Source organism: Eumetopias jubatus, unplaced genomic scaffold (genome assembly GCF_037043125.1).
Source record: "Eumetopias jubatus isolate StellerSeaLion01/CBP00866 unplaced genomic scaffold, mEumJub1_p1.0 scaffold_16, whole genome shotgun sequence".
Lineage (NCBI taxonomy): Eukaryota > Metazoa > Chordata > Mammalia > Carnivora > Otariidae > Eumetopias > Eumetopias jubatus.
Genome location: NW_028274822.1, coordinates 61007003 through 61020477, shown reverse-complemented (window position 1 = coordinate 61020477; position 13475 = coordinate 61007003). Strand labels below are relative to the sequence as shown.

General features: G+C 40.3%; 1 protein-coding gene across 7 annotated transcripts in view; it reads left to right on the top strand.

Annotated features, from left to right (window-relative positions):
• Positions 1-13475, top strand: part of PIEZO2 (piezo type mechanosensitive ion channel component 2) — a 588882-nt gene that overhangs the window by 178501 nt on the left and 396906 nt on the right. For all 7 annotated transcript variants that reach the window (XM_088019744.1, XM_028089342.2, XM_088019743.1 and 4 more), the window contains exon 3: positions 408-533. In XM_088019744.1, the coding sequence (XP_087875870.1) occupies positions 408-533 (126 nt within the window). The remainder of the gene's footprint in view (positions 1-407; positions 534-13475) is intronic.

Here is a 13475-nt window from a genome sequence, read left to right as displayed (position 1 = left end):
CATTTAATTTTCATTCAGTATTTATTTATTTATTTTGGGGACAGAGCATGAGCTGGGGGAAGGGCAGAGGGAGAAGCAGACTCCCCACTGAGCAGGGACCCCGATGCAGGACTCGATCTCAGGACCCTAGGTTCATGACCTGAGCCAAAGGCAGATGCTTAACTGACTGAGCCACCCAGGTGCCTGAATTTTTAATCAATATTAGTTGTATAATTTTACAAAGGCAATAAGATAGCTTTAGCTTTAGACTAATAAGTAAGAGAGTAATTGTTGAACCTGATACACTTCTAAGTGTGTTTATATAATAGATTAGGCAGAAATGGGATCCATGTGGAATACTACACAGGTCGGAATGAGTGTGTTGCATCTGAAGCTCCCTCACTGTCTCTGTGCTTCTTACCTTCTAGGACATACGGGCCGGTTATTAAAGTCTCTGTGCTTCACCAGTCTTTCCTTCCTGTTGCTGCATATCATTTTCCACATCACGTTGGCTAGTCTGGAAGCTCAACACCGTATTGGACCTGGTTACAACTGTGAGTATTATGGTAATTTTTTTCTTCATCTTATGTATGAATAAAGCTATGTGTCATAATCCTCATAGCAATCTATACAACAATTACATGATAGAATTCATGATCTTTTCTGGTCATTGGCAGTCATGTACTATAAATTCATATAAAGAAACTGTCATGGAAAATTGGGTAATACAAGCAACTTAATTAGTGAATTTTCAACAAAAATTAGATATTAGGCCCCTATTCGTATGCAAGACATTATTACTGGGCTTAATCTAAAAAATCAAGATTTATATTAGTCCCTGGAGCATACAGTACAGCTAAGTGAGCAAGACATGTACAATTTCTAACATGATTAATATGAGTACAAAAATTGAATAAGATTATATGACTGTGACCTCAATCTTTTCTACAGCATAATATAAGACTTCATATGTCTTTATGGGAAAAAATGTAACAACACGTAGTTTCTTTTTTAATTGGGAGTTTTTTATTGCTATTCATATTATGTGTCTTATATGCATTGTATTTTGAAGTTACGATCTGAAAATGTCAACATCTATGTTCTTTATCTGGACAGCATCATGTTTCTAAAATTAACCTGCTATTGGACAAATTCGACTTCAGTTTTTCTAGGATGTGATTGTCTTTTGAAAAAAGCAGAAGTGTTTCAAGTAGATGGAATACAATCCTCATGTTTTAAGTTAAACCTAAAGAAACCCTGACATATTTGAAATAGATTATAATAAGTTTTAAATTGTGTTTTTCTTTGAGGAACCCATTTATGAGTTTTAAATTTCTTGATCTTTCATAAAGGCAAGCCCGAGTAATAGGAAGTAAACATACACTTCCCTATAAAATAAAAAAATATCAAAATTCTTCATGGATCAAAGACTGTTAACATAAATCTAGTGAGAGGTCATTTAGTAAAATCCATATTTATAAATTATTCAGTATCCTTCAGCATATAACTTTTAGAAAGCTACCTTTTACAGATCTAAAGTTGGTATTCATTTTGGCCATTTTATTGAGTTCAGAATCCATTGGATAATAATGCCTATCAAAATGGTTTTGTTTTAAAATCTATGATTTAAGATATGGTTCTTGTTTTGAAGTTGGGGTATAACTCATATACCATAAAATTCACCTGTGAGTGGTTTTTAGAGTGTGCAACCATTGCTGTTCTCTGATTCCAGAACACTTCCATTGGCCCCCTCCCCATGGAAGAGTAATTCCCCATTCCCTTTCCATCCAGCCCTAGGCAAATACTAATTTACTTCTGCCTCTGTTAGATTTACCTGTTCTGGACTTTTCATCTAAACAGAATTATACAATATGTAACCTTCTGTGTATGGCTTCCTTCACGGAGCATGATGTTCTCAAGGTTCATCCATGTTGTAGTGTGGGTCAGTACTTCATTCCTTTTCATGGCTGCATAATATTCCATTGTTAACATGTGGCTTTTTGGTTTGGTAAAAGTCACTTTGTTATTCAAAACTTGATAAAATGAAATGTTTAAATAATGGTACTTTAGTTACTTTAGTTATGTTATAATGATAAAAAAACATTTATTACATTTGACTGGGTTCAGATATTTTTGAACTTAGAAATATTAGCAGCCATATTTCCTTTCGCTTCTCAATCACAAATCCTTTGGATACTTCTTAAGAAGGCATTCCTAGGATCATAAGGAAAGATTTTTTTAAGTATTTATTTTATTTTTTTGCATTTTATTTTTATTTTTTTATTATGTTATGTTAATCGCCATACATTACATCATTAGTTTTTGATGTAGCATTCCATGATTCATTTTTTGCATATAACACCCAGTGCTCCATGCAGTATGTGGCCTCTTTAATACCCATCACCAGGCTGACCCATCCCCTCACCCCTCCCCTCTAGAACCCTCAGTTTGTTTCTCAGAGTCCATTGTCTCTCATGGTTCATCCCCCCCTCCGATTTTCCCCCCTTCATTCTTCCCTTCCTGCTATCTTCTTCTCCTTCTTCTTCTTCTTCTTCTTCTTTTTAACATATAATGTATTATTTGTTTCAGGGGTACAGGTCTGTGATTCAACAGTCTTACACAATTCACAGCGCTCACCATAGCACATACCCTCCCCATTGTCTATCACCCAGCCACCCCATCCCTCCCACTCCCCACCATTCCAGTGGAAAGATTTTTTTAACCAAAAATGTTGTCTGAATAAAAGGCTATTGCATGGATAATGAGTTATCCATCACTGGAATTATTTAATCACAAGATATATTACAACTCATTCAGATTTTTAAAATTTGAGTTTATAAATATATATCTTGCCAGTTTCTACAAAGGAATTTAGATGCTGAGTGATATTGTGGAAACACCTGTACTGGAGGTTGTCTAGATTAGGAAGTGCAGTTCATCATTTCTTCTGACCCAGAGTCTAGGTATTTCTAATTTTTATTCAAAATGATGATTTTCGGGGTGCTTGGCTGGCTCAGTTGGAAGAACATGTAATCTTGGTGTTGTGAGTTCAAGCCCCGAGTAGGGTGTAGAGATTTCTTAAATAAATAAAACTTTAAAAAGGATGATTTTGGGCGCCTGGGTGGCTCAGATGGTTAAGCGTCTGCCTTCGGCTCAGGTCATGATCCCGGGGTCCTGGGATCGAGTCCCACATCGGGCTCCCTGCTCCTTGGGAGCCTACTTCTCTCTCTCTCTCTCTCTCTCTCTCCCTCTCTCTCTCCCCCTCTGTCTCTCATGAATAAATAAATAAAATCTTTAAAAAAAAGGGATGATTTTTCACAGTTCTACAAAGATCAAAATAAAAATGTAACATGAAATGTTAAAACAACATTCCCCTTTCCACATTTATAAGTATATTTATTCTATGTATGGCCTTCCCTATAAGGTACAGAAAGACATGCAGACTTACACACACACACGCACACACAGAGAGGGAGAGAGAAATTTGTTTTTCCTTTGTGTCCTTCTTCCCAGACAAGGAGCAAATTACCTGGACCCTTTGGTTGGATCCTGTGTTAACACCACAAAGAAGCCTGCACTTCTCAGTGGCAAAGATGTGGGGGCCATCTTGAGTGTAGTCAGAGCTGGCCTCTCGACATAAGCATTCCTTACAACTCAATCTTGGGGAGTTAACTCTGCCTTTCCTAACTTCATATCCTAAGTATTTGGGTTCTCAGATACCCAGATATTTCCATGTCTCTCTCAGAGATATTTTTATTCATGCACAATTACCATCTACTGTCAGTGAAGAATGATCTCACATACTCTCTTCCCTTCCTTTTTTTGATGTCCCCATATAAAATCTCTATTCTATTCCACAGAGAGCCAATATAATGGAAATTATAATAGTAAACTTTATTTCTACCAAGTTAAAAATTCTAGTGTGAAATTTATTCCTACAAAAGTTAATATTCCAATTTGCAGTTACAATATTTTTGATGAGGTCACCAACAGAGAAAGGATGTGCTAAAGACTGAGTTTGAAAAAGGAATTTGAACTCTTTACTTTCATTCACAGACACCTTGAAAGTGAGTTTACAGAAATCGTAAATTTCTTCTGAAAAACGAGTGATGCATGTAACAGCACTGGCTCATGGGGTGTTACAGATTTTTTTGGTCCAGTTTCATGTGTAACATTTAAAAGCAATACATTCTTGAAAAGGGATAAAAGGGAAGAGCAAACAACTTCAGAGCTTTGCAAACTAGGTTAGTCCAAGATTGACACAGAACAGGTTTTCAGCTTCAAGCATTTTTTAATGATCAAGTTATATAAACTCCAGAAAATACTGTGAGAGTGGGTAATGGAAACACTGACTTTTAATTTAGAGCTGACTTCACTTCACTAATGTTATTGTTCCTTGAGCATTTGGAGTTTCGATTACACCATCAGAGTTGTAAACACAAACTCAGCTAGTTTGATATCCTACATTTGAAGGGTAGCCTTTTTTGGCATCTGTGGACACACAGCAGCAAAATTTCAAACAAAAAGACAAAAAAAGTGTCTTGGCCAGCAGGGCTGTGCGGTTTGACTGCTTTCTCTCTGTTTAAGACATTGGTAAATTAAAATGCAATGACCCACGCAGGTCAGATTTCCCAATCGTTGAAGTCATATTCAAATTCAAGACCACCAAGTGCTCATTTATATGTGTTCAATTTTGTTTCCCTACCTACTCCTCTCCCCATTTAAAACTCATATACCTTCACCCTCATTATAGCAAAAGCTCCCAGGATCCCTCAGGAATCTAAGATACATGTATGGGGGACAACAGTAGCATTTATAAATATTGCATCATTGAAAGTTCTTGTTCCCCTAGAGTCCTGTGAATATTAACTGGCAGCAGTAAAGAGTTTTTCAAACCAGCCTATTTCGTTTCTGACTAGCTGGCAGGTTTGTTGTACAGATGTGAAACTTAACTCCCCCACCCCCTCTTTCTCTCTCTTCATTTCCAAAACAGTGCTTATAGGTAAGTGAGGAAATCTGTGGGGGCAGGGGGTACCTCTAAATTTTCCTCAAACATGTGTTGTGCCGCCTACTAAAATGTTCATTCCATCAAAACCATACTATTTAAGTAAACGTAAACCCGGTTTCAATTATGTCATTACAGATTCCATAGAAGTAGTTTGTTTGACTCACTGGTGGATGTGTGGCGATGTTAGTGAAATTTCAAGGCCACTCTGGATTCTTGTGCTGTGCTAAAGTATGTTACTGATTGAAAGAAACTTTTGAGTTCCAAATTATGAAAAAAAAATTTGTGGTGATAACAGGTACTATTTGTAGAGCGTCTACTAGCTGTCAGACCCCAGGGAGCATTATATTCCTTTTCTAATTAAGGATTCATTTTTTTCTTATTACAGATGAGCTCGAATGTTCTTAGGTAGGGTACTCCGTACGCATGACCTGGTTCCATTCTCTGAGCAGGTCCTTAGGGTGGGTCAGGCTGTGCAGAAGGACAGCCGTGCCCTGCCTGGGCTTCCCTGAGGAGGTGAGTAGGAGCTGCCGTCCACCCTAGGTTCTGAGCACCAGGCTGGCGACCTCTTCCAGGCTGGATTAAGCTGGACATAGGGGATCATTTTATTCCTACAAAGAGGTAGTCTGCTGGCCAAGCCTTGCCCCTGTAGGGTTATGCCCCCAAGGAGGTGCCTTTCTGTTGTATAAGTGCAGTGCCTTGTCTGCTGGTGGTGCTGAGGTAAGGATGAGGCTAATGACGATGAGGCAGGGGTGAGGGTAGCATTGAGCATGAAGATGAGGAAATGGGCTCCAGGAGAGCAAGTGAGGCACCCAGGCTGCCACACATCTGAACTGGGATCTGAGCACTGACCTGCCCGGCTTTCCACCCTCTTTCCTTCTATTTGAGGAACTCCTTATTTATCATCTACTTAGGATTACTTCCTCCATCACACTTCCTAGGATTTTGGATTAGTCTAGTCTCGCAGGACTTCAATAAGTTGCTCGTAAGTCCTTATGATATTTCCTTTACTTAATTCAGTTGTAGCTTTCACAGTTAGAGTCCTTTTCCCCTGAGGGAAGACCCCTCAGATCAGCTGCTTTCTCCCCCTTTAGAGGGAGAAGAATCTAGAGTTCTAATTTTCCTCACTAAGAGCATAGGAAACTGGGCCTAGAAGCCCACTGACCAAGAGACTATTATAGGCCTAAGTAGTTTATCCTAAAGCTCTTCTTTTTTTTCTTTTTTTTAAATCAACCTTAATCTTTTTTATTGTTATGTTAATCACCATACATTACATCATTAGCTTTTGATGTCGTGTTCCATGATTCATTGTTTGTGCATAACACCCAGTGCTCCATGCAGAACGTGCCCTCTTTAATACCCATCACCAGGCTAACCCATCCCCCCACCCCCTCCCCTCTAGAACCCTCAGTTTGTTTTTCAGAGTCCATCGTCTCTCATGGTTTGTCTCCCCCTCTGAATTACTCCCCCTCATTCTTCCCCTCCTGCTATCTTCTTCTTTTTCTTTTTTCTTAACATATGTTGCATTATTTGTGGCAGAAGTACAGATCTGCGACTCAACAGTCTTGCACAATTGAGAGTGCTCACCATAGCACATACCCTCCCCAATGTCTATCACCCAGCCACCCCATCTCTCCCACCCCCCACCACTCCAGCAACCCTCAGTTTGTTCCCTGAGATTAAGAATTCCTCATAGCAGTGAGGTCATATGATACATGTCTTTCTCTGACTGACTTATTTCATTCAGCATAACACCCTCCAGTTCCATCCATGTCGTTGCAAATGGCAAGATCTCATTCCTTTTGATGGCTGCATAATATTCCATTGTGTATATATACCACTTCTTCTTTATCCATTCATCTGTCAATGGACATCTTGGCTCTTTCCACAGTTTGGCTATTGTGGACATTGCTGCTATAAACATCGGGGTGCATGTACTCCTTCGGATCCCTACATTTGTATCTTTGGGGTAAATAGCCAGTAGTGCAATTGCTGGATCATATGGTAGCTCTATTTTCAACTGTTTGAGGAACCTCCATACTGTTTTCCAGAGTGGCTGCACCAGCTTGCATTCCCACCAACAGTGTAGGAGGGTTCCCCTTTCTCCACATCCCCGCCCAACATCTGTCGTTTCCTGACTTGTTAATTTTAGCCATTCTGACTGGTGTGAGGTGGTATCTCATTGAGGTTTTGATTTGGATTTCCCTGATGCCGAGCGATGTTGAGCACTTTCTCATGTGTCTGTTGGCCATTTGGATGTCTTCTTTGGAAAAATGTCTGTTCGTGTCTTCTGCCCATTTCTTGATTGGATTATTTGTTCTTTGGGTGTTGAGTTTGATAAGTTCTTTATAGATTTTGGACACTAGCCCTTTATCTGACCTGTCATTTGCGAATATTTTCTCCCATTCTGTTGGTCGTCTTTTGGTTTTGTGGACTATTTGTTTTGCTGTGCAAAAGCTTTTTATCTTGATGAAATCCCAATAGTTCATTTTTGCACTTGCTTCCCTTGCCTTTGGCGATGTTTCTAGGAAGAAGTGGCTGCGGCTGAGGTCGAAGAGGTTGCTACCTGTGTTCTCCTTTAGGATTTTGATGGACTCCTGTCTCACGTTGAGGTCTTTCAACCATTTGGAGTCTATTTTTGTGTGTGGTGTAAGGAAATGGTCCAGTTTCATTCTTCTGCATGTGGCTGTCCAATGTTCCCAACACCATTTGTTGAAGAGACTGTCTTTTTGCCATTGGACATTCTTTCCTGCTTTGTCAAAGATGAGTTGACCATAGAGTTGAGGGTGCTTTTCTGGGCTCTCGATTCTGTTCCATTGATCTATGTGTCTGTTTTTGTGCCAGTACCATACTGTCTTGATGATGACAGCTTTGTAATAGAGCTGGAAGTCTGGAATTGTGATGCCGCCAGCTTTGCTTTACTTTTTCAATATTCCTCTGGCTTTTCGGGGTCTCTTCTGGTTCCATACAAATTTTACGATTCTTTGTTCCATTTCTTTGAAAAAAGTGGATGGTATTTTGATGGGGATTGCATTGAATGTGTAGATTGCTCTAGGTAGCATTGACATCTTCACAATGTTTGTTCTTCCAATCCATGAGCATGGAACGTTTTTCCATTTCTTTATGTCTTCTTCAATTTCTTTCATGAGTATTTTATAGTTTTCTGAGTACAGATCCCTTGCCTCTTTGATTAAATTTATTCCTAGGTATCTTATGGTTTTGGGTGCAATTGTAAATGGGATCGACTCCTTGATTTGTCTCTCTTCTGTCTTGTTGTTGGTGTATAGGAATGCCACTGATTTCTGTGCATTGATTTTTTTATCCTGCTACTTTCCTGAATTCCTGTATGACTTCTAGCAGTTTTGGGGTGGAGTCTTTTGGGTTTTCCACATACAGTATCATATCATCTACAAAGAGTGAGAGTTTGACTTCCTCTTTGCCGATGTGGATGCCTTTGATTTCTTTTTGTTGTCTGATTGCTGTGGCTAGGACTTCTAATACTATGTTGAATAGTAGTGGTGAGAGTGGACATCCCTGCCGCGTTCCTGACCTTAGGGGAAAAGCTCTCAGCTTTTCCCCATTGAGAATGATATTGGCTGTAGGTTTTTCATAGATAGCTTTTATGATATTGAGGTATGTACCCTCTATCCCTATACTCTGAAGAGTTTTGATCAAGAAGGATGCTGTACTTTGTCAAATGCTTTTTCTGCATCTATTGAGAGGATCATATGATTCTTGTTCTTTCTTTTGTTTAGGTATTGTATCATGTTGATTGATTTGCGGATGTTCAACCATCCTTGCAGCCCAGGGATAAATCCCACTTGGTCATGGTGAATAATCCTTTTAATGTACTGTTCGATCCTATTGGCTAGTATTTTGGTGAGAAGTTTTGCATCCATGTTCCTCAAGGGTATTGGTCTGTAATTCTTCTTTTTGATGGGGTCTGTGTCTGGTTTTGGGATCAAGGTAATGGTGGCCTCATAAAATGAGTTTGGAAGTTTTCCTTCCATTTCTATTTTTTGGAACAGTTTCAGGAGAATAGATATTAATTCTTCTTTAAATGTCTGATGGAATTCCGCTGAGAAGTCATCTGGCCCCAGGCTTTTCTTTCTTGGGAGATTTTTGATGACTGCTTCAATTTCCTTAGTGGCTATAGGTCTGTTCAGGTTTCCTTTTCTTCCTGGTTCAGTTTTGGTAGTTGATACATCTCTAGGAATGCACCCATTTCTTCCAGGTTATCTAATTTGCTGGCATAGAGTTGCTCATAATATGTTCTTATAATTGTTTGTATTTCTTTGGAGTTGGTTGTTATCTCTCCTTTTTGATTCATGATTTTGTTGATTCGGGTCCTTTCTCTTTTCTTTGTGATAAGTCTGGCCAGGGGTTTATCAGTCTTGTTAATTCTTTCAGTGAACCAGCTCCTAGTTTCGTTGATCTGTTCTACTGTTCTTTTGGTTTCTATTTCATTGATTTCTGCTCTGATCTTTATGATTTCTCTTCTCCTGCTGTGTTTAGGCTTTATTTGCTGTTCTTTCTCCAGCTCCTTTAGTGTAGGGTTAGGTTGTATATTTGAGACCTTTCTTGTTTCTTGAGAAAGGCTTGTGTTGCTATATACTTTCCTCTTAGGACTGCCTTTGCTGTTTCCAAAGATTTTGAACAGTTGTGTTTTCATTTTCATTGGTTTCCATGAATTTTTTTATTTCTTCTTTAATTTCCTGGTTGACACATTCATTCTTTAGTAGGATGCTCTTTAGCCTCCATATATTTGAGTTCTCTCTGACTTTCCTCTTGTGATTGAGTTCTAGTTTCAAAGCATTGTGGTCTGAAAACATGCAGGGAATGATCCCAATCTTTTGGTACCAGTTGAGACTGATTTGTGACCTAGAATGTGATCTATTCTGGAGAATGTTCCATGGGCACTAGAGAAGAATGTGTATTCTGTTGCTTTGGGGTGGAATGTTCTGAATATGTCTGTGAAGTCCATTTGGTCCAGTGTGTCATTTAAAGTCTTTATTTCCTTGTTGATCTTTTGCTTAGATGATCTGTCCATTTCAGTCAGGGGGGGTGTTAAATTCCCCCACTATTATTGTATTGTTGTCAATCTGTTTCTTTGCTTTTGTTATTAATTGCCTTATATAATTGGCTGCTCCCGTGTTAGGGGCATAGATATTTACAATTGTTAGATGTTCTTGTTGGATAGACCCTTTAAGTAGGATATAGTGTCCTTCCTCATTTCTTATTACAGTCTTTGTTTTAAAATCTAATTTGTCCGATATAAGGATTGCCACCCCAGCTTTCTTTTGGTGTCCATTAGTATGGTAAATGGTTTTCCACCCCCTCACTTTCAATCTGCGGGTGTCTGGGTCTAAAATGAGTCTCTTGCAGACAGCATATTGATGGGTCTTGTTTTTTAATCCAGTCTGATAGCCTGTGTCTTTTGATTGGGGCATTGAGCCCATTTACATTCAGGGTAACTATTGAAAGGTATGAATTTAGTGCCATTGTATTGCCTGTAAGGTGACTGTTACTGTATATTGTCTCTGTTCCTTTCTGATCTATGCTGCTTTTAGGCTCTCTCTTTGCTTAGAGGACCCCTTTCAATATTTCTTGGAGGGGTGGTTCCGTGTTTGCAAATTCCTTTAGTTTTTGTTAGTCCTGGAAGCTTTTGATCTTTCCTTCTATTTTCAATGACAGCCTAGCTGGATATAGTATTCTTGGCTGCATATTGTCCTGTTTAGTGCTCTGAAGATATCTTGCCAGTCCTTTCTGGCCTGCCAGGTCTCTGTGGATAGGTCTGTTGCCAATCTAATATTTCTACCATTGTAGGTTACAGATCTCTTCTCCCGAGCTGCCTTCAGGATTTTCTCTTTGTCTCTGAGACGTGTAAGTTTTACTATTAAATGTCGGGGTTGACCTATTATTATTGATTTTAAGAGGGGTTCTCTGTGCCTCCTGCATTTTGATGCCTGTTTCCTTCCTCACATTAGGGAAGTTCTCTGCTATTATTTCCTCCAATATACCTTCTGCCCCTCTCTCTCTCTCTTCTTCTTCTGGGATCCCAATTATTCTAATGTTGTTTTGTCTTATAGTATTGCTTATCTCTCAAATTCTGCCCTCGTGATCCTGTAGTTGTTTCTCTCTCTTTTTCTCAGCCTCTTTATTTTCCATCATTTGGTCTTCTATATCGCTGATTCTCTCTTCTGCCTCATTTATCCTAGCAGTGAGTGCCCCCATTGTTTATTGCAGCTCATCAATAGCCTTTTTGATTTCGACTTGGTTAGATCTTAGTTCTTTTATTTCTCCAGAAAGGGTTTCTCTAATAACTTCCACGCCTTTTTCAAGCCCAGCTAGTATCTTTAAAGTCATGACTCTGAACTCGAGGTCCAACATCATACTAATGTCCATATTGAGTAGGTCCCTGGCTGACGGTACTACCTCTTGTTCTTTTTGCTGAGGTGATTTTTTTTGTCTTGTCATTTTGTCCAGAGGAGAATAGATGAATGAGAGAACAAAATGCTAACAGGTTAACAACGTCCCCAGCAAATATACTGTATACAAATCAGAAAAGACCTGAAACCAGGGGAAAAGAAAAGGAAAGAAAGAAAAAAGAAGGAGAAAAAAAAAAAGAAAAGAAAAAGATAAAAACAAAAACAGAACCATACAAAAAAAGCAGAATATGATCAGATATGATCAGGCTCGTGCATAGATCAGTGCCACACACTAGATTTTGGGCGTATTTTGGTCTGTTAGAAAAAAGTGCCTCCTAAAATTTTAAAGGATAAAAGACATATATGTACAAAATAAGGGTCGATACAATGAAGGGATGCAGATGACTGTAAAGATGAAAAGTATAAAAGATTTTATAAAAGGAATTGATAAGATAAGTTGTTTGAAAAAAGAAAGAAGAAGATTTAAAAAAAAATGAAAAAAGGGAGAGAATGTGGTCAGGCAGGAGACTAGAACAAAGCCATACACTAGTGATTTAGGGTATATTTTGATCTGTTAGAAGAAACTGTATCTCAAAATTTTAAAGAGAGAACTTATATATATATATGCCAAAAATAAGGGTAACTACTATGAAGGGATAAAATATGACCCTAAAAATGAAAAATAAAACATGTTTTTTTTAAAAAAGGGATTGATAAGATGTTGGTTCAAAAAGGGAAAAAGAAAAAAAAGAGTTAAAAAAATTAACTTTGATGAACTAATGAATCATGGTAAAAAAAAAAAAAAAAGCCATGAATTCTATGTGCAGTATTCCCCTAGCGCTGGAGTTCTCCCGTTCTCCTTGATCGGTAAACTTGGTCTTGGCTTGCTGGCTGTTCGTGCTGATCTTCTGGGGGAGGGGCCTATTGCCGTGGTTCCTAAATGTCTTTGCTGGAGGCTGAATTGCCCCGCCCTTGTCGGTCTGGTCTAAGCAAGGGGCTCCAGTTTGCTCTCAGGAGCTTTTGTTCCCTGCAAGCTCTCGGTACAGCTTTGGAGGTCCAGGGCGAAAATGGTGGCCTCCCAATCTCCACCCGGAGGAGCCGAGAACTCGGGGCCCCTCTCCTCAGTGCACCCCCAGAGAATAGCAGTCACTCCCGTGTCCCCGGTCTCCGGCCGCACTCCGTGCTCACCCGGCCTGTTACTGAGCATTTCTATCTCTGGCACCCGACCCCGTGTGGAGTCTCCAAACCCAGCAGATCCCTGCGGTGCGCTCCCGCGCCGCTCCTCCCGGGGGAGAAAGGGGAGTCTCCCCGGCTCTGCCGCTTGTTGGGTCCCTGCTGGAGGAGCAGTGGCCCGACTGGGCCGCGGATCACAGTTTATGGCAACCCCGAGCTGAGAACCCGCGCTTCAGCTCTGTCTCTGCAGCCGGCTTCCCCGCTCCAATACCTGGGAGCTCTGGCGCACTCAGGCACCCCCGGTCTTTCTGTGACCCCGAGGGTCCTGAGACCACACTGTTCTACGAGGGTTCCACCCCCCGCTTAGCCACTGGAGCGCCGTCCCTCAGCGGAGCCAACTTCTCAAAGTTCCGATTTTGTGCTCCGCGGTTCTATCACTTGCCAGAAGCGGCCGACGGAGGCCCCCTCCCCCGCTGTCTATCCTCCCGAATATCGCCTCGGATTCACTTCTCCGCATGTCCTACCTTCCAGTAAGTGGTCGCTTCTCTGTTCAGAGAGTTGCTGCTATTCTCCTCTTCGATCTCCCGTGGAGTTCGTAGGTGTTCAGAATGGTTTGATCCCTATTCAGCTGAATTCCTGAGACCAGACGAAATCTAGGTCTCCTACTCCTCTGCCCCCTTCTCCGCCCCCTCTATCCTAATGCTCTTCTGTGATCAAAACATAGGGTTCCTGTGCTGAGACCCAATGTATGAAACATTAGAGTGTGATAAGAGCACTAAGGGACAGACACGGGCCTGGCAGTTTGGCATTTCATCTTGATGATTGTGAGGTGGATGCTTAGAGTGAGCCTCTCTTGTGAACACTCTGCTTTTTGGTGGCAGTGCTGACTT